A 20202-nucleotide genomic window follows, 5' to 3' on the forward strand; every position below is an offset into this window, starting at 1 on the left:
GTTATTGTTTTGACCAAGGAAAATACAGTGGTAGAGAAGGGGAAAAGACAAAGGAGCAAAACAATGTTATCACCCCAAATGAATGGCAGGCCTGCTACTTCCTATAGTTTGCTTCCAAGAAAAATTTAGATCAGCCTTGCAGCCTCCAGATATGTAAGACTACAACATCCATCTCCTAAACTGGCACACTAGTCCTGACCTAGAGAGCAAATGGAGAGTCATTTGAATCACCACATCTGAAGGGAGAAAGTGTTATGGAGACTGTTACTATGAACATGGAAATATGGTCAGTTGCCAAAAGGATGAACCCTTCACTACCGCCTCAGCATGTCACTTTCAAATTTGCATATAATATTATGAAGACTCTTTCTTATCAGAGAGAAATCATCGACCGAGAAAAGAGAGATCTCCATTTGCTCCTGTAGCAAATTCTAAATCCCCAGGCAGTCTTTGTTTCCTTTATTGTTTTAATGTGCATGTGCAGAAAATGTGATAACATTCTGGACATAATGCACAGTCTAGTTCATTCGTGTTTCTGAAATTAAACTGTCAAGAGCTATCTTCCCTGGTAGCATTTTAATGACTAATATTTTTTGTCATAATGGCTTGCTAATGCCAATGAATAAAAGAAAATATTATAGTGATGCAGAGAACACCGGTGGAAAATAAAATTTGAAATATTATAACCACTGCTTTTTATCAGAGTATCGGTATTTTTGCTGCAGCAGGTATCTGGGATTTAGTGTAAGGTGAAAGATAAGAAGCCTCTCCAATAAATCCATGAGTCCCACTCTTTGATTCTGCTTCCCATAATTATAGTATCATGCCTAAAGCATTCTAAAATAGTAAGTTACACCAAGGTTTTTTCAGGCTGTGTCGCATAGAACTCCATAAAACTTGATGAGACTAAAGACAAAGACACCTCCATCCACACAGACAATTTTCTATCATTAGAGCTTTGCCTCTTGATCCTGGATCCCAGGATTTTTTTTATTTTTTAAACAACAGGTTTTGCAGCCTGAACAAGTTCAAAAACTCTGAATTAGACAACTGCTGCCAAGGAGTCAGTGCAGTGCAGGATGATGTCGGCTTCTCCCCTGTAATTTGCTAACAAACCCCCATTTCAAATAAGACGTAGGGCTTGTATCAATAAAAAGCATTTTCTCTGATTAAAGATCTGTCAAAATCCATTTTGCTTATTTTCATGACTCAAAATCTAACACAAGGTTTTACCAATTAAGTGCCCCTTTCACACCTTTCTGTTGTAAGTGCAAGCAAAGAGGAGACTTAACAGTCAGGTAATCACTACCTGTTCTGTGATTTATTTTGTGCCATTGAGCAGGATGAGACCTCTGCTCCATCTTTCCCAAAAAAAACTCTGAATTTACATATTTATTTAAGTCTAATAATACCTTTTCTGCACATATTCAGATAATCTTTCCAAAACAATTTAAGCTCTGAGTCTCAGGTTGTCAGTGATGGGCAGTATTAATTAACTTCAAAACTACGTAGCTACTGTCTTAAAAATTAACTCCAACCTATTTTTATTATAAATCCTTATTAATAATTTGTGTATAATACAACTCTTTCAATTTACAGTGGCTCACACTTTAATTTGCTAGTGGGTTTAAACTGTCTGTCCAGTATTTAAAACAGAATAAAAACAAGTTCCAAAATCAATTTTCTTGCTTTTGGAAACAGCACTGTATTCCAGGATAACCTGATTCTTCTTTTTCAAGCAGAAACAATTATACCTGAAGATTATCTGGTTGAACCCCTGGCTACAAAACACTACAGCATTGATCCCTCTGATTCAGCATTTAATTGCATGGGATCTTTGTACTCTATGAGACAAAGTTCTGGAGAGGGACGGCATGGTGGAGGACCGTCTTCCTCCTGCAGTCATCGTTCTGCTCAAGTGGCTTCTGGAGGACCATCAACCGCTACTCTGAGGCACCAAACATCCAGCCCAACCAGAAACGGAACCATTCTGGAAGGAAACAGAAATGGTAACTTAACCTGTTCCTTTTCTTGTAATGATTTTATCATCTTACTGATTTCTATAGTCTTATATTAAGCTTCCTCTTGAGAAAGCAATTGTGTGTACAGTAATTGCATGCAGATAACAGTAGGATTGTGGCAACAAACCTTGACCCCCAACCTTTGTGCAGTAACTGTGCAGGGATGGAGACTCTGTGCAAAGTCTGCAGACATGCAGGGCTTATTCATGCAATCTAATGCACACAAGTCCATAGAAGTTGTGCTTAGTGCTGTGACATAAACCCACACAAATTATAGTATCTGTATAAGTCACAATTATGAAAGTAACTTTAGATTTCCCATTCAGTTCTTTTGACTGCTCTGAAGCAAACAATGAATTAGAACTCTAATTTAGCTCCTTTTGTATTTCATGTAATAACAGAGGAACATTGCTGAAGTTTGTGTATTATTCCTTTCTTATAAACCAGATATCATCAAGATGTTATTTTATAAAGATGCTGGGCAGCATCAAATGTAGTTCAATCTATCTATGCTCTGCTCTGAGCTTGGAAAAGGTAGAGTAGGAATCTCATACTGGGGGCTACTAAAGATGCCGGATGGGGTCAGTTAATCAGAATAAGACATAGATTGTTGATGTACCTATTTAACGTCCGTGCAAGTCCCCCCCTTAATCTTATTATAAAAGAAAATAACATTGTAAATATGAACATTTAAATGTTCAGACATGAGGTTTAGATATTAACTATCATTTGAAAATAATAGCTTCAACTTTTTTTCAAATTGAAGGAAAATTGGACCCTATTTAATAAATATAGTACTTTTTTCCCAGTCTACCTGTACAATTGAGCAAGGAATCTCTAGCCTTCCAGAGACTATGGGATCTGTTAAACTGTCTGAGGCTAATGAGAGATGAGATCCCTTCTGCAAATTGCAATGTAGGAAGGAAACATATTGAAATAAGTTTTCCAAATTAGATGGCAGCAAAGTTTTCTGTATCTCCTTACTGCCACCTATGTCTGGTTTTTTTTGTAGCCCAGGTCTTCAGTCAGACAATTTAAACATATTGTGGGGTCTTTGGTGCTCTCTGAGCTTGGTGGTTTTGTTGGAGACATTTCATTGCCAAACTAGGTAACGACATCAGTGCACCAAGGGCCCAACACTTCAACCCTGAACTACAAATATTCTCTTCTGAGCCTTGGTGGCGCAGTGGTTAGAATGCAGTACTGTAGGCTACTTCTGGTGACTGTCGGCTGCCAGCAGTTCAGCAGTTCGAGTCTCACCGGCTCAAGGTTGACTCAGTCTTCCCTCCTTCCGAGGTCGGTAAAATGAGGACTCAGATTTTGGGGGGCAATAGGCTGACTAAAACCACTTAGAGAGGGCTGTAAAAGCACTGTGAAGCAGCATATAAGTCTAAATGCTGTTGCAATTCTATTGGTTAAACAGATGTTATCCAGTTGAGGAGCAGATTTTGCTGCAGCTCCATCAAGAGGTAATCAATAATTAATCCTTAGACAAGATAAGAAAGAGACCTGAATTATCCTCTCCTTACTCCTACCACCTACCATACCTAAAATATTAAGTCATAAAGAAAAGGGTTGATAAGACAGGAAAGAACCTCAGTATAAGAACCCAATGTTATCATATAGCCTAGCCTTAGTGGCAGCAAGATTTTAAATTATATCTATTTATCACCAAAATACAATTATGCAATTTCTGGCCAGATAAAATCAGTTTTGCTATCCAAGAGAAAACATAAGTCACTAAAATTTAACTTTCATAAAGGTACAAGTAGTATCTTTTTTTAAAAGGAAGTTAACTTGTTGTGGTTAAGGCTTCAGGCTAGAAACTAGGATATAGTGAGTTCTAGACCAGTGATGGCGAACCTTTTAGAGACTGAGTGCCCAAAAACTGCCCTAGCCCACCTGCCCGCTCCGCCGCCTGCCCCTGCTCCACCCCCACTCCACCCCCCACTCTACCCCTGCCTGCTTGCAGGGCCTCCATCACCTCCATGGCCCGCTGCAGATTGCCCAGGCAGCCCTGCAGCACCATGGCAGCCATGCCCTCCACCCGTGCCCAGCAGCATCATCTGCGCACATCGGGGCGCGAAGGCGGAGTCTTGTCCCTGCTGCCTGGTTGCCATGTCCTTGGCTGTGCTGTTCTGGCAGGCTGCACCCAGGGGCGACTCTCTGGGGGGGCTGCTGGTGAGGGGGCCATGGGGGAGGCGGAGCTGGGGCAATGGCGTGTGTGCCCACAGAGAGGGCTCTGAGTGCCGCCTCTGGCACGCGTGCCATAGGTTCGTCACCACTGTTCTAGACATATCTATGATTGAAGCCTGCTGGGTGACCTTTGGCCAATCACTCAGCCCTAAAAAGAAGGCAAGGGCAAACCACTTCTCAAAAATGTTGCCAAAGAAACTGCAGGGACTTTCCCAGGCAGTCACCAGGTGTCAATATTGATTTGAAGGCACGTGCACACACAAGGTACATGCATAACCCTAATACATTCTGCCTGGAGACTGGAATTCTGCTCCAACTCCCTTCTTTCTTGGAGCATACAGAAATCAAGCTTTTGGTGGGCAGCGCATTCAAAAGCCTGATCAGTGCAGCCCAAATCTCTTCTGATTCTCAAGCTGCTATGTGCTGGGCAACAAAGGAGGCAGGAGAATTTCTCCTTGATCTGCGTGCTTTTAAATGGCAGGTGATATGCAGAAATGACGTGCTCATGCTGCATGTTGTTTTCTGGTAGTATGAAGGGGGATCCAGAACCTGCTGTCATGTTAATGCTATGCAACTCTCTTACCTCCAGGGAAACTGAGTCCCAGGTGAGCAATCACACATCTATAGACAGGTCAACAAGCTGCTTCTAAGCCAGGAGCTGAGAAATCAAAACAAAACAGATCTTGTTCACTAGACCAGGGGTCTCCAACCTTGGCAACTTTACGACTTGTGGACTTCAACTCCCAGAATTCCTCAGTCGGCCATGCCGGCTGAGGAATTCTGGGAGTTGAAGTCCACAAGTCGTAAAGTTGCCAAGGTTGGAGACCCCTGCACTAGACCAAAGGGTTACACCAGGGGTGTCAAACTGCCGGCCCGTGGGCCGGTTTCATCATACCGGAGCCGCGCCCACCCCATTGCCGGCAATGGCAAAAAAGCTCCGATACGTTGCGCGACGTCATGTGACGTCGCGAGTTTGACATGTCTGGGTTACACTGATTGAACTGAGAAAGTAAAACAGAAGAAGTTGACCAAGGCTTTAATTATTTGCAGCACTGCAATCTTTAGGATTGGGCCTAGAGGAGACAGTCATTCCATTCATCAATACTAGCTGCTATGTTTTCTGCAGAGTTGATTATATTAGCTCTTTCTTCTTGGAAAGATTGTAAGTGTGCAATTCCCATTCTTCCAAAAAGGAGACTTTGAGAAGTTCATTGCATGGAGTGAAAGGTATACAGCAGCGGTTCTCAACCTATGGGTCGGGACCCCATTTGGGGTCGATTGACCATTTCACGGGGGTCGCCAAGCAAGGCTGTCCACCATTTTTTTCCCTTTTCCAGCGAGTGTCTTACCTCCCTTGGGCTGGGCCAGTTGGTGGGCGGCCTGCTCTGTCTCTGCCGCTTGCCAGCTACGCCTCGGCCGGCGCAGGGGGCAGAACCACGCATGCGTGGCGCTCCCGGGCAGGGAAAGTCCTCGACTTACGACCGGTTGGGTAGTCGTCGACTTACGACCGGTTTAGTCCTCGACTTACGACCGGTTTAGTCCTCGACTTACGACCGGTTTAGTCCTCGACTTACGACCGGTTGGGGGTCGCGGCATTAAAAAGGTTGAGAACCACTGGTATACAGAGATCAGTCACTGTACAGTTCTTTACAGAAAAAAAAGCAGCATTAGTGTGGGAGTTCTTGAAATGCTATGAGTCAAATGGCTAAATTCTAACTTCATGCAGCTTCTGATTCCCAGGAACAGGGGGTGTTTTATGTAAATCCAAATCTGCTAGTCAATGTTATCACATTCTGTGTACACTGTTTAAGAATGGATAAATAGGTTCACTTTCCTTTTGAAATGCTTTCTAAGTTTTTAAGTACCCCATAGTTCATTTACATTTTTCCTTTCCACCTGCCAAAGCCAGGAAATTGGATTTTATCTAAATTATGATCTTTATGGGTAATTATTGGTAGCAAACAGTCCTCTCTCTTTGTAATTTGAGTATTCTTTATCATCTTGATTAATTCTGATGACAAGTGCCCTAGGATACCTATGACATGTGAGAGATGAGATTGTTATTAATGTATTTAATCCCTGGTGTGAATAATTTCAGATGCATAAATGCAGGATTTATATACAGGAAGAACTCCTACAGCAAGAAAAAAAAGCAAAACAAAAAAATAACTGCATACAATATTCATGAAGAAGAGTGGTGTCAGCCAGTTTTGCATCAGTTCTGTTGACTATCAATTAACTCAGTTCAAGATGTTGAATTTAGTCTCTTAAACTCTTTATGATGTGAATCCAAAATTCTCCTGGAAGGCCTTTTATGGAATTCATTTTCTGGGTTAGTTTATGAACAAACAGCTGGGCTTATTTTGTTCATTTTTGGAATTTTTGAGCTTAACATTTAAAGCATGTAAATGCCAAATAGAGGAAGCCTTAGAAATAAGACTACCTTTATCAATATATTGCAGCAATGGACCTTATGTTCATAAACCTTGATCACTGTAACTTTAAACAGGCAATAATCTCTTATAATCTCTATTTATTTAACAGCTGACACTGTGCTTCTGGATCTTTCCTAGTAATATGTTTGAACCTCTTGGCTCTCCTGTTGTTCATCTACTAGCTAGACATTTCAATTCCCCCATATCTCTCACGCCCTTAATTTGTGTCTTACTCATTTATATTGTATAATGCTCCGTCAGACATTCTGATGCTGCTTTGTACAGCAGTAGTAGAGTAGAAAATAGAAACTGCAATATAGAACATCAGGTCACTGGTCTGCTTTTTCAGAACAGTTAACATTACCCAACACAGTTCTGCAGCCTCAAAAAAGGACAGTCAGTTCCTGCTCTACAAAGAGAAGGTGGAAATTGCATCTGGAGTCTTCAGTGGGCTGCTATCTACAGGGATCCTGCTCTTCTTTGACTCCTATCAATGATGTACATCCATGCTGATATCCAGATAGTTCTTGTAGCAGACCACAGACCAGGCAGGCTAACACGAAGTTAGCACTGTTGCAATTCCTGAAGATATTTTGCATTAATGGCTGTTCCATCTCTGGTTTTGTGCTAAGATGTTAAGCTAGAGGTTTCCTGAAAAGTGCTTTCCAGTAGCTACTTAGGGATGATAAACCAAATAGTATCATATTGAGAGCCACATAGCCAATGTGATGAATTGGAATTAGGGAGAGGTCTATGGAAATCCATCTTTGTTTGAATTTCAGTTAGTTCTCTTCTCCTCAGGCTATCATATGGGATTGTTTTGAGGATAAACTGAGGTGAGACTTCTTCAGCTAAATTATGTAAATAATATTATGTCTCATTCTCTAAGCCTTGAACCTTCCATTCACTAGGTCAGTTTGGTCTAGTGCAGGGGTAGGCAACCTTGGCTGGCTCAGGAACCATGCTGGCTCAGGAATTCTGGGAGTTGAAGTCCATGAGTCATAAAAGAGCCAAGGTTGCCTACCCCTGGTCTAGTCGTTAAGGCACCAAGCCAGAAATTGGGTGATTGTGAGTTCTAGTCCAGATTTTGGCATGAAAGCTAGCTGGGTGACTTTGGGTCAGTCACCCTCTCTCAGCCTAACCCACCACACAGGGATATTGCTGTGGAGAAAATAGGAAGATGAAGAAGAATTAGGTATGTTTGCCACCTTGAGTTATTTATAAAAATAATAAAGACTAGATAAAAATAAATTTAAAATTAAATTCTCTCTGGATGCATACACATAAGCACACCACAGATATAAGAACAACTAAGCAGGTTTTACTTAATCTTGTGCCATCTGGCACTTTAAAAGAGAAGAGGAGTAAACAAAAGGGGAAGTGCTCAGAAAAGGAACAGAGCACAGAGACAACAACCAAGATGTATAATTCTGCAGTCTTAGAATAGAAACAAAAATGCACTTTCATCCCAAAATGCTTTATTGCTTTGATTAAATGCCAAATGACCTTAATCTGCCCAGGTTTGATGCCATGAAAATGTATGTCCCCCCCACATTCGTCACTCTGCTGTTTAGTAGCTCTCCAAAGAGGGATTCATTACATCTAAACTCCTGGTTAAAGAAGGCATAAAAGAGGAAAGGATTCTTACATACAGAAAGGTTAGGCCTGCCCCACATGTAATGTGTCCTTTCCATTATATTATTGAAGGAGAATATTGATGAAGCAGATATTAATGAAAGGAAAAGTGCAACCATGACTTATCCTATAATGAGAAAAAGAGAAAAAGATGTCATTGTCAGGACTTTCTGAATTTGTCAGCTGCCAGGTTCTAGTTTCACACGCACTTTATCAGACCGAAAAACAGAGTTAGGGATAGAGATACTCAAAGGATAGGGCAGTGATGGTGAACCTTTTAGAGACCGAGTGCCCAAAAAGTGGCCCCGCCCCATTCCACCCCCTGCCCCGCCCCTGCCCCGCCCCCACCCCGCCTGCCCACAGGGCCACTCACCGCCTCCAGGGCCCGCCGTAGATCGCTCAGGCAGCCCAGCAGCGCCATGGTGGCCACGCCCTCTGCCCACGCCCTGCAGCATCAACTGTGTGTGATGGGGTGTGAGGGCAGAGTCTTGTCTACACTGCCTGGCTGCCATGTCCTTGGCTGTGCTGCTCCGCGTGGGCCACGCTCGGGGGCGACTCTCCTCCAGGGAGGCTGCTGGTGAGGAGGGGGTTGCGAGGGAGGCAAGGCTGGGGCAACGGCACATGTGCCCACAGAGAGGGCTCTGAGTGCCGCCTCTGGTACCCGTGCCATAGGTTTGCCACCACTGGGATAGGGGATTCCCACACTCTCCTCTAAAATATAATAGACAACATCACGGAAATGGTTTATTTTTCACCATATGAACCGCAGCCAAATGAGATTATTCCCTGGTTTAAAATGACAAGTGGATTGCAAGTCTTGTTTTGGCTTTTTGATGGCTGTTTTAATCAGTTACCCGTGATGATAATAGCTGGGGTTATTTTATTTATTCATCATATTTATACAGTTGTTTATCTCATGTAGTGACTCTGGGTGACAGACATAATAAAACAATCCAAATATCTAAAATCATAAATAAAAACAAAATGGTAAGATTTTGTTATTGATAGAAACATATGAGTTCTGGACAAAGTCCATGAGTTTCACACTTAAAGTTCAAAAAATAGAACACTTAATGTCAAAAAATAGAACAGGGCAATAACATGTAGGATATGGGGATGGGATCAAAGCAGAGTTATGGAGCAGATGTTTTGCATGCATGTTGCAGAATTTGGTACTTATATTCAATCAGCAACTTGGTAGCTAATATCTTTTTTCTTTCATGGCACAAGAAATGGAAGCATTTATAACTGACCTGCCTTTCTACGTCTTCTCCATCCTATTAGCATCTCTCTTTTATATGTACTGATCTGGAATCACACAGAGTACAATGGATAAATAAATGCTAAAGATCTACTTAGAAATCAAATAAGAAATGAGGGAAGTGACAAACCAACTGCAACAATGTCATAACTATAGCATTAAAATAGAAATATAAATGTGCAAGACACATTGTACATTTAACAGAAAGAGATGGACACGAAAAGTAACATGGTGATGGCCCTATAAATAACACATGTCCACTTGGATTAGCTTGGATGGACTATGAAAAGATCTCAGTCCCAGTTGGGATGCCTTAGCAAAAGATTGAATGAAGCTGTCATTTCATATATTATCTGAATTTCAACATTATCTGGATGAAAATGACAGTGAAGTGATAAAGTGAAAATATCTAGACTGGATGCAAGTTCCTTTAAATTTAATTGCAAAAAGATATGAAGTGGCAATAAAGCAAAATATGTATAAAAATCAATAGCTGAACTAATTTAAATGTTATTGCTTTTAGATATGTTGAAGGCATAGAATTGCACTTCCACTAAGAAATATCCTATCAGAAGAAATTATAGGCTGTGTTCACACAAGGAAACTCTTAGTTTAATTAACCATGGTTAACTAATTCAACCTAATTGATTGGATTCACATAACATACTACGCCACGATCTGCCACAATCATTTTAGGTCAGTATATCAACCATAGACATTCATAGACAGGCAAGTTGCAGCCCTTCAGTTATTGCTGAATTAAAACTGTCAGCACCCTTTATCTTTAACCATACTGACTGAATGCCTAAACCAGTGTTTCTCAATCTTGGAGACTTTAAACATTCCCTAGACAACATGGGAGTTGAACTCCATACAGCTTAAACTTGTTAAGGCTGAGAAACACTGAGGTAAACATTGCATTTTCACTATTCCTGGAGGGCTACAGGTTCCTCACCTCTGCTTAGGCTGTAAAGCAGAGATTGATAATTGTTTTCAGGCCCTAGATTCCCCCCCCCCAAAAAAAAATTACCTGAAATCTTGTGAGATCTCTTGTTTCAAGACTCTTTCCCTCAGCTTAAATCTCATGAGGATTGGTGATCTTGTGTCATTATAGCTATTTAAAAATCTTCTAAATAATTTAATTTGGAGGAATGACATTAGTGCATTGCCAAGAACAGATTTTCTAGGTCGGTGTCTTTGGATGTTTTGGGATTACAATTCCCAGAATTCCCAGGTAGGAATTTTGAGTTGAACTTTAAAACAAGGATGGACAGTTTAGAATTCTGTAGAAATTGTTGTTCTGTGACTTCTCCGATGCCTTGTGATTGCCTCTATTAGCTGAAGGAACTGAAATCCCCAGACATTTGGAGACACCAAATTGTCTAATGCTAGATGGAACATTTCTGAAGGGTGCCGAGTTGGGAAAGGTTTCTATAGAGGATAAAGAGAAAGAAAAAAAAAGAAGAAACAAGTATTTTCTGTGGAACTTGGATTTCATTTGCATTTCCCACAATTATTAGTACCAAAGAAATTCAACAACCAATGAAAATACTACTTGTTCCTGAATGCAAGATAACTTATGTGTCCCGACCTGGTTGTTTAGAAAAAAAAGAGCTTTCAACTGCATTGGTAGTGAAAGGAATAACTTTATTAAAGCCAAGTGGTTACAAGATAGAAAAAGCCAGATCCGAGATTTGAGCGCAAAAACTGCCTACTTACTTTTCCCTTTCCCAGGTCCTCCCCCCTCCCGACTATCTCCCCGGTGTCCAATTGGATTCAAACAAATTGTTTTGGTAATAGTTCTGACGCTTAGCGTGGTGTTGGTGATGTTCCACATTCTATTCCCACAGTTGTGACCTTGGAGTTGGTTGGCCGATCTCTTCCCTCCCCCCCCCCAGGATTTATGGCAGTCTGGTATCAACAAAGCAGTGGTGAGGTGAAGCAGGATGGCAGCACTGACATTATATTTCCTTCCCGTGCATTGCTCAAAAATTAACAAGCATTAACATTATAAAAATGAATTTATTGAAACTTTCTTGTTAAGTTCAGAAAATAGGCTCGGCCATGTTTTGCTTAATTATGACTTATTGGTTAACCATAACTGACTGGGTTCATACAAAATGATCAGCTTTGAAACATACTTTAAAATTTACAGAGGTTGAGTTCACACACTATATTAAACCAAACCCAAAGAAACTTTCCTACAGCTTAAAATGACATGCAAACACAGCCATTGTATTAATGTAACCTAGTTATATAGACTTCAAATTGTTTGGTATTGCTGGTAGCAGCCGACACACTACTGTTGAAACAGTGAATGAATTGTCATGTGTTATTCTCTCCCACCAACTCTTGCTTCACTCCTGTAGCCTCCAGTCCATCTCCAGACAGACAGGATGCAACAAGACCCACAAGCAAAAATCCTTTGACCTGGACTGTTGATGATGTGGTATGGTTTGTTAAAGATGCGGATCCTCATGCTTTAGGACCCCACGTGGAACTCTTCAGGAAACATGTACGTAAGAAGGCTTTCTGCGATAAATGACAGGATCCAAATTTAACCTTCTAACAAACAGCTTTGGTCTATACTTGAACCAACGTAAATTGAAATGGTCTGACAGCTGACAAAAATTAGTCAAAGTGAGTCTTCCTCCAGGCAAATACAATTAATCTAGGGCAGTGTTTCTCAACCTTGGCAACTTGAAGATGGGTGAAGTTCAAGATGGCTGGCTGGGGAATTCTGGGAGTTGAAGTCCACACATCTTCAAGTAGCCAAGATTGAGAAACCCTGAACCCGGATCTCACACACAACTTGATGGCAATCATATCTTAGAGCAGACACGTCAAACACAAGGCCCGGGGGCCAGATGCGGCCCGCAAAATGGTTTCATGTGGCCCATGAAGCCATCCTGGAAACAGTGAGGGAACGGCCCCCGTTGCCTTGGCCCTGGCCCAGGCCAGCCGGGAGCCAATGTACAATTTTGTGGAAGCCATCTTGGCACTTGCCCCGGTGTACCATACCTTGGCACTTGCCCCGGTCCCACCCCCTTCTGCCAGAGACCCTCAAATCTGTCCCATTCCTACCCAGGCCCCCACAGGCACCCTTGACACGAATGATGTAGAACTGGCCACGCCCACCCAGTAGGCCACACCCACTCCATCCACGCCTACCCAGTGGGCTGCACCCACTCTGGCCACACCCACCCAGCCCCCCAAGGGCAACCACAATGCTGATGCGGCCCTCAGTGAAATTGAGTTTGACACCCCTGTCTTAGAGAGCCTGAGGTGGGGCTTGGATGGATTCAGAGAGGATGATTCTAAAGCTCATTGTTAGTGCTACAGCTAAACAGGGACTCCATGGCCAGGCAAGCCTGCCACTGAGGGTCAATTGCAAGAGAACTGAGTGGCAGAACCATTTTCTTGTGTACTCCCCTGAAATACCATTCCAGTCACTGTGGGAAAAAGAGCTAGACTAGTGGACTGACCTTGCTGGGCTTTTCATTTTCAGTCAGAAGATTATCCAACAACTAGGCTTGCTAGTGTTTTTGTAGAACAACAATCCTTTGTAAGAAAGATGAGAATTCAAAGGTACATCAGTTTTAAATCCTTCCCCCACCCCAGCACTCCCTCCCCTCCTGCTTATAATTCTGTCAGCTTCACAGGGAAACCTACAAGAGGTCTAGTGGTTGATTAAAACTATCATCGTATTCAGCTCAATTATGTCTTTGAATTACTCATTTCTGAGCAATTGTTAACCTTCATAGCTAAACTGGATTAACAAGAAGACACCAGAGGTGAGAGACAAGTGATTACTCCATTAACCTTAACCACAGTTTTCAGCACGTTAAATCATTTTAAAGAGCAGGTGCATCATTTAAATTGATGTCCTGAATGCCACTGACATTCCCAGCCCCTGACTTCCTTTCCTTGCATTCAGCTAATTTGGCTGTGACATGCCCCCACTGTCCAATGAGAAGAATTATTAATGTAACTTATCACAACAAAGAGAGATCAGCAATGTATTTACTGAAAACAACATCAGTAACTTCAACACTGTGTGTCTTAAGGCATGCTTCATTACTCTGGGATGGCTGATCTTCACCAAATCGCTACATAGATGCGCCTTACGAGCTGGGCCAATCTGTGCAATTTCAAGGAGATATAGAACAATATAAGGAAAGTTTGGGCTGGATTTAAATATTGGCTGAACACAACAGGCATTCTTTGGTTGCAGCTTAAGTTATGTAAATTCTGCCCTTGTTGTTTCTAAGCCAAGATTTATAGCTTAGTTAGTATATTGTATAAACTCAATTGCTTGTGGTCTGTTCAACACACTGTACTTAAATTGTGTTTGAGTTTGTGTTTGAGTTTGGAAACGGAGTTCAGGGGTACAGTTAAAATCGAAGCCATCTGGCTAATTAACAAATAAAGCCAATCCAAAAGTGAGATTTGATGCAACAGAATTCTCACTGAATTCTGATTCATGATCAAAAGATTAATACAGAAGAGAAAGTGCAGCCTTTGAATGAAGACAGATTTAACCTGTTTATTCAGAAATGGATCTACCTCCTCCAATGATGCATAGAACTGAAAGCATTTGTATTTCTTAACACCATCTTTGTATAGATTATTTTAGCTTTATTTCCAATTAGCTTACCCCTTACCTTCTTTAAAAATATTTTATTAATTTCTAAATTTTACAATCATAAGTACTTGATAAACAACGTGTTATCTGGGTCCATTGGTAATTCAGTGGCACATATTAACTTTCTCAGTCTAGTTCCAATACTACACCATCCAGTGCTTCCTTGATCCTCTCTTCTTCCGGTGGTATGCATTTTTCCACACTGGGCAAATACAATTCTTGATACTGTTAATACATATACAATTAAATATAGACATCTTCATCACATTTTCCAATATTGTACATAATATTGTCAGTTTATAATATCTTTTCTAGCCAAAACATATCTCAATTGCATTTGACTTTTCTTCCAACAGCATTTAAAACCCATTTGTTCAATCAATATCCTGTTTTTCCAGCTTTTTTAAAATTTTAATTTCCCCCCAATGTTCAAAGTATCTCTATCACTTATAATTTTCTCATAATAAATTATATTTGGGTAACCAAAGGCTTCCCTTATTCAAACCCTTTTAGAATTTTCATATTTCCCATCTCATAAAAAATATAATATTCTAGTTACAAATCCTATCCTTCTAATTGTAATAATACTTTTATTTCTAACAGTTATCTATTTTCTAAACCATATTCAAACATCTATTTAATAGTATAATATCCCATCTAATAGGTCAAAACCTCTATTTTTTTCAGTCTTACTCTATCTTTCTTACTTGCCAAATAATTTTCCAAGTCAGTACATTTGAATCATCAAGTAATTCTTCCTCTGTTTTTGTATATATTGTTTGGAATGAGGAAGAGAATTTGACTGAAGTATTTTTGGAAGAACGCTCAACCCATTTATATTCATTAAACAGCCTGCATCTTTCTCCTTCAGTTTTTCTTTTCATTTCTTGTTTGTCAATATTCAGCATTTTTCCTAACACCTTTATCATCCGTTTGATCAGCTCTTCTTCCTTATCCTCAAATGTGTTCTAAGATCTTGACAAGTAATATATCTTTTCAATTTCCGGTGTTACCACTGCATCTTCTAATTTTTCATTTGTCTGTATCTGTCTGTTAATTCCTTCCTTTAGGTCCTCCATCTTTGGATCCATTTCTTCTAATTTTCCTTCTGTTTTCTGAGTTACTAGTTCCTTCTTTGTAGTCATTGTCTGGATTTGTAAGTTTAGATTAGAAAATTGTTCTTTTATCTCATTTGCACTATTTTTAGTCTCATCATGAAATAAAACAATTGTCTGTTGGATTGATTTCAACATAGAAATAATTTCTTTCTGAGATTCATTAACATTTTCTTGTTGGTATATCAAGCTGGAACTTCGGAGACAGGTGTTAAAGATGATTTTTTACCATTTAAGGCTAAGTACGGATCACTCATTTTGTTTTGTATGTAATCTTTATAGTCCAATAAGGTCCCCAACACAGATAATCAGCCCAATAGTTTTTTTTCCCTTTTCCCAGCTGCAGTCTGCAAAAGTGAAAGTTTCCCAGAACAACAAAGAAGCAGCCCAAGAGGCCACCCCTCTTTTCCAGATGCAGTCTTCAAAAGTGAAAGTTTCCAAGGACAACCAATGTCTTATCTGAGTCTGGGCTTCAAGCCAAGTTCCTTAAATAATAAATTGTAGTGCCATAGTTCTCCACTAGGTGTCATTAATGCTGTCTTCCAGCTTTTTAAATCCAAACTTATATTACAAACTTTTCAAGTCTCTTTTCTAAAAAAAACTCTCATAAATACTTTTAGTCCCCAAATTTCAAAGCTATATATCTGTATTGGTTCCAAATTAATCTTGTGATTTTTCTCTGTTTTCCCCCAAACAATTAGTTCACCGCTTTTCTTTTCCTGAGAGAATAGGGCGGAAATTCCCCTTCCCTCTCTCTTCGGGGAGGATTCTTTGCTTTGGGCGTTTTTTTCCAGGAAAAAGTCTTAAAGTCTCACCTAGTTCCATCCACGTTGCTCAAAAGTTGCTTGTTAGTGCTTATTTTCTTCGGTTGTCAGCAGCTTCTGACTGGCCACAGAAGTGTAGCCAGTCTTTCCACCACCAGTTTGGAGGGCTTCCAAACTGGTGTAGCCTCTCCATGATCAATGAGGGTCCCCTCCTTCTTCATCGCGTCTCTGGGGTGACTTTCGATTCTTTTTAGGGTCCCCAGCGGAGAAAAATTGAACGTGGAAGACAGACCCTGTCTTCCTGCGACTGTCATGCCGCGATGCCTATCCGGAAGTGAGCTTATCCCTTACCTTAATAAAGTACTGCTGGGCAGAATAAAATTTGCCTTCCCAGTTGTTGTTTTTTAAAAAAAAGCCAAAGGAAAAAAAAGATGGCAAAAGCAATCCTTCCATTTCTGTTCAATTACCAAGCAGAATGTTTTACACTTTAAGAAGCCACAGCAAAGTCAGCCTTGTGATTTAGAGCTTGTTTGCATTGGTTAGTGGGTCTTTCAGAGAGCTTTACACCACTCTTGAAATATTAAACCTGACAGTCAGTGTTCACAGGATTAGATTGTAATAAAGCAACATGAAATGTTTCCAGTTGCTTTATACTTTTGCAGCCTCACAGCAGACTTTGAGAAGCTAGTGCATGTTATGAGCTCCAGTGGCCATTATAAACCACCCCTGAAATGATTAATATAGTTCAGCTCTATAACTGAACCAAGCCTGTGATGGAAGAATATGTACTCAATCACTGCCTGGAGTGCTGTTTCTGCTTTACAAAATTCTCTGGAGCTTTTTACATTAACCCCAGATTGCTGGATGTTATTTAGCCATACTTTGAATTGCAATGCACCCCAGCTTTTCCAGTTGATGCAATATGCCCTTAATGAAGGAGATCCCAACAAGTGAATCATGGAGAGAAGCATCTGAGGAATACATCCTCTTTATAAGAAATATGGGGCTTTAGGACACCGCACGATCCTCCTGGTTGTGGGAACTTGTTTGTGCCTCTGGGCCTGAGCTCTGGAACTAGCTCTGGAAGGACTAACTAGTCCTTCCTGTTTTTACTAGGTGGTTGCAACCTCCCATTTCATGAAGAGGATAATTTTTGCACTCTGAATATTGTCCCCAAATTCTTTCAACTTTAATAGAAGCTGCTCGGCTATTTTATTGTTAGTGGCCAGGCATGTTTGGCAATGGTGTCAAAATGACAGCCATGAGACTTGAACTGAAGTCTCCATCCCTTTTATCTGATTGCAAACACAGGACATATAAATAAAGAGACAGAGGCTCAGTAGTGCAGTCAAGGCTGCCATCTTGACTTTTTTGACATCTCCTGCAAAGACCCAGTAACTGGCAGCTTATATAGTTCATATTTGAACTGGGTTTTTTGCCATTCATAGTCATCTGACTATGAGCATAAGAGCCATGCTGGCACAGTGGTTAGACTGCAGTATTGCAGGCTAATTCTGCCAACTGCCAGGAGTTTGATTCTTGCTGGCTCAACATTGACTCAGCCTTCCATCCTTCCGAGGTCGGTAAAATGAGGACCCAGATTGTTGGGGGCAATACAGGCTGACTCTGTAAACCGCTTAGAGAGGGCTGTAAAGCACTGTGAAGTGGTATATAAGTCTTGTAAATGTTCCCATCCCTATCACCTGATTCGCCAGTTTGTAGTTGCTGCTGCTTCTGTTGTGAAAGATCATATTTCCTTGTGACTATGTAGTCCTCCAAGCACAATCAATCAATCAATCAATCAGAATAGAGCTGGAAGGGACCTTGGAGATCTTCTAGTCCAGCCCCCTGCTCAAGCAGGAGACCCTATACCAGTGGTGGCAAACCTATGGCACGGGTGCCAGAGGCGGCACTCAGAGCCCTTTCTGTGGGCATGCGCGCCGTCGCCCCAGTCCTAGGCCTTCAGCTGGGTTTTATACAACCTTTTCGCTTTAGGCCTCCGCCACTGTGTACAAAAAAAAGGTTCAATCAATCAGTCAATTTCAACTTCTCGCGGGAAAAAAAGATCTTGCAAAGTTGGAATTGATTGATTGAACTTTTTAGTCCCACCCAGTCTGCTGTTACCACCACAGCCATGCCCAGCCAATGGGCCACACCCACCCAATGCACCACACCCACCCAATGGGCCACATCCACCCGGCACCCGACGATGCATAAGTGGGTTTTGGGTTGCAGTTTGGGCACTCGGTCTCTAAAAGGTTCGCCATTACTGCCCTATACCATTTCAGACAAGTGACTGTCCAGTCTCTTCTTAAAAACCTCCAGTGATGAAGCACCCACAACTTCTGATGGCAAGCTGACACTGAATGTCTGACACTGGCTCTGTGCTTGGGAGAACTTGATGGAAAGTGGACCATCAAGAAATTCAACAGCTGCTTCTGAAACTTGACTTCAGTTTAGGCTTATGCTCAGATGTTTAGTGCTTGTCTTTTCATGGTGGTGGTGTTTCATTATTGAGTTATCTCATTATTACTTTTCTGTTAATTTACATTTTTATGGAAGGCGTTTTAATGTTGTATTCTGCCAGATGTTGCATGGCATGGCAGGTTGTATAAACGCATTTTAAATAAATAAATTCACAGCACTTCAGCTAAATAGATCCAATTTTGGAATGGTAGAACATTTGGGAATTGAGGTCCTACTTTGTTGAATTTCTCAAACATGTTTAGCATTGTCAGAGACGTGCAGGCCAATTCTTTCCACAGCATTGCAGTAAATTGTTTTATTTCTTCTGCAAACACAGTTCCAAATTATGATTTATGCTTTTCATTCTGTCTTCTGTCGTTCTTTTTGTATTAGGAGATTGATGGCAATGCTCTCTTGCTACTGAAAAGCGACATGATCATGAAATATTTGGGTCTGAAGCTGGGACCAGCACTCAAACTCTGTTATCACATCGATAAATTGAAACAAGCCAAGTTCTGATGCTTTTTTAAAAGACCAAACAATCCCAATATAAATCAAGGAAGTAGATGAAAGGTAACAAGCTGCCTTATGGAAAGATAATCCATTTTCAAGCTGCTTCTCCTCTCTTTTGTACTGAGAACTTGGCCTTTATAAAAGTGTTCATCTTCACCATTTTAATTCAATGAAAGGGGGGGGGGTGATGTGTTTTTGCTGATTTGTGTTAATACTTTTCCCCAAAAAAGTATGCAATTATAATTATTTTGTATTATTCATATCGTTATTGTTAATATTATTAAGTCCTATTTTTGTAATCATAAAAGAAAAAACCGTACGCCAAAAGATCTTCCCTGCTTTTTAGAAAAGAAGAAATTTGAAAAGCTTTAGGAAATCTTCTTCTGAGCTGCTCCGCATCAGTCTGGCCGTTGCGTCTGACCAGGTCAGGTGACTTGCCTTATGAATTTGCAATCAAAACCAGAGCACTCTCCTATCACCTCAAACAGAGTGGTTTTCAACTGGAATCAATGAATGCATTTAGCTGCCAGTCATCAATTGTCGTCTAGCAACATTCATGCATCTGTGAACAAACTCGTAATCTAATTCTTTTGTGTAACCTCACATGCATTCCTTTAACAGGAGAACCCATCTTTATATTGCCCAGTGACCTCGGAGGATCACAGAATATTCTGGGAATACGAAGATAAAAATTGTGCATTTATTTGGCAATACACTGTGAATTTAATCATGTTTACATGGCATTCAGTCTGTCAACCTACTGAACAGCTACTGAATGCTGTTCCCCAGGTTCTTCCTGGCTACCCTGGATCATATGCTTTCCGACATAGCCATCAGCATGAAGGTTTCTTTCATGTGATTTTGGATATCTAGGAGCATATTGGCAACAGACCGTTTTATAACACGATAAGTGTACAACATTCCTCCAGTTGAAAATAATGAGGAAATGTCCCTTCTGCAGTCTTCACCCAAAGTCTAGGAAGTAATGTAGAAACCCACAATTGCTCAGCAGTTGACTTTTAACTCCTGGCTGCGTAAGTTCTAGATCAGGGGTAGGGATCCTTGGCTCTTTTATGACCCGTGGACTTCAACTCCCAGAATTCCTGAGCCAGCCATTCTAGATGAAAAGTCATGCCAAATATTCATAGTTC

At 40.9% G+C, this 20202-nt stretch overlaps 1 protein-coding gene across 2 annotated transcripts in view; it reads left to right on the forward strand.

Moving 5' to 3' along the window:
- Positions 1-19057, forward strand: part of SCML4 (Scm polycomb group protein like 4) — a 41557-nt gene extending 22500 nt beyond the window's left edge. Inside the window, exons 5-7 of one of the 2 annotated variants that reach the window (XM_029284319.1) lie at positions 1743-2009; positions 11918-12063; positions 18932-19057. In XM_029284319.1, the coding sequence (XP_029140152.1) occupies positions 1743-2009; positions 11918-12063; positions 18932-19057 (539 nt within the window). Of the gene's footprint in view, positions 1-1739; positions 2010-11917; positions 12064-18931 lie in introns of both variants that reach the window. The other variant, XM_015816900.2, reaches the window with a different exon arrangement.
- Positions 19058-20202: the final 1145 nt, after the last annotated feature.

Source organism: Protobothrops mucrosquamatus, unplaced genomic scaffold (genome assembly GCF_001527695.2).
Source record: "Protobothrops mucrosquamatus isolate PMUCROS unplaced genomic scaffold, P.Mucros_1.0 scaffold518, whole genome shotgun sequence".
Taxonomy (NCBI): Eukaryota; Metazoa; Chordata; class Lepidosauria; order Squamata; family Viperidae; genus Protobothrops; species Protobothrops mucrosquamatus.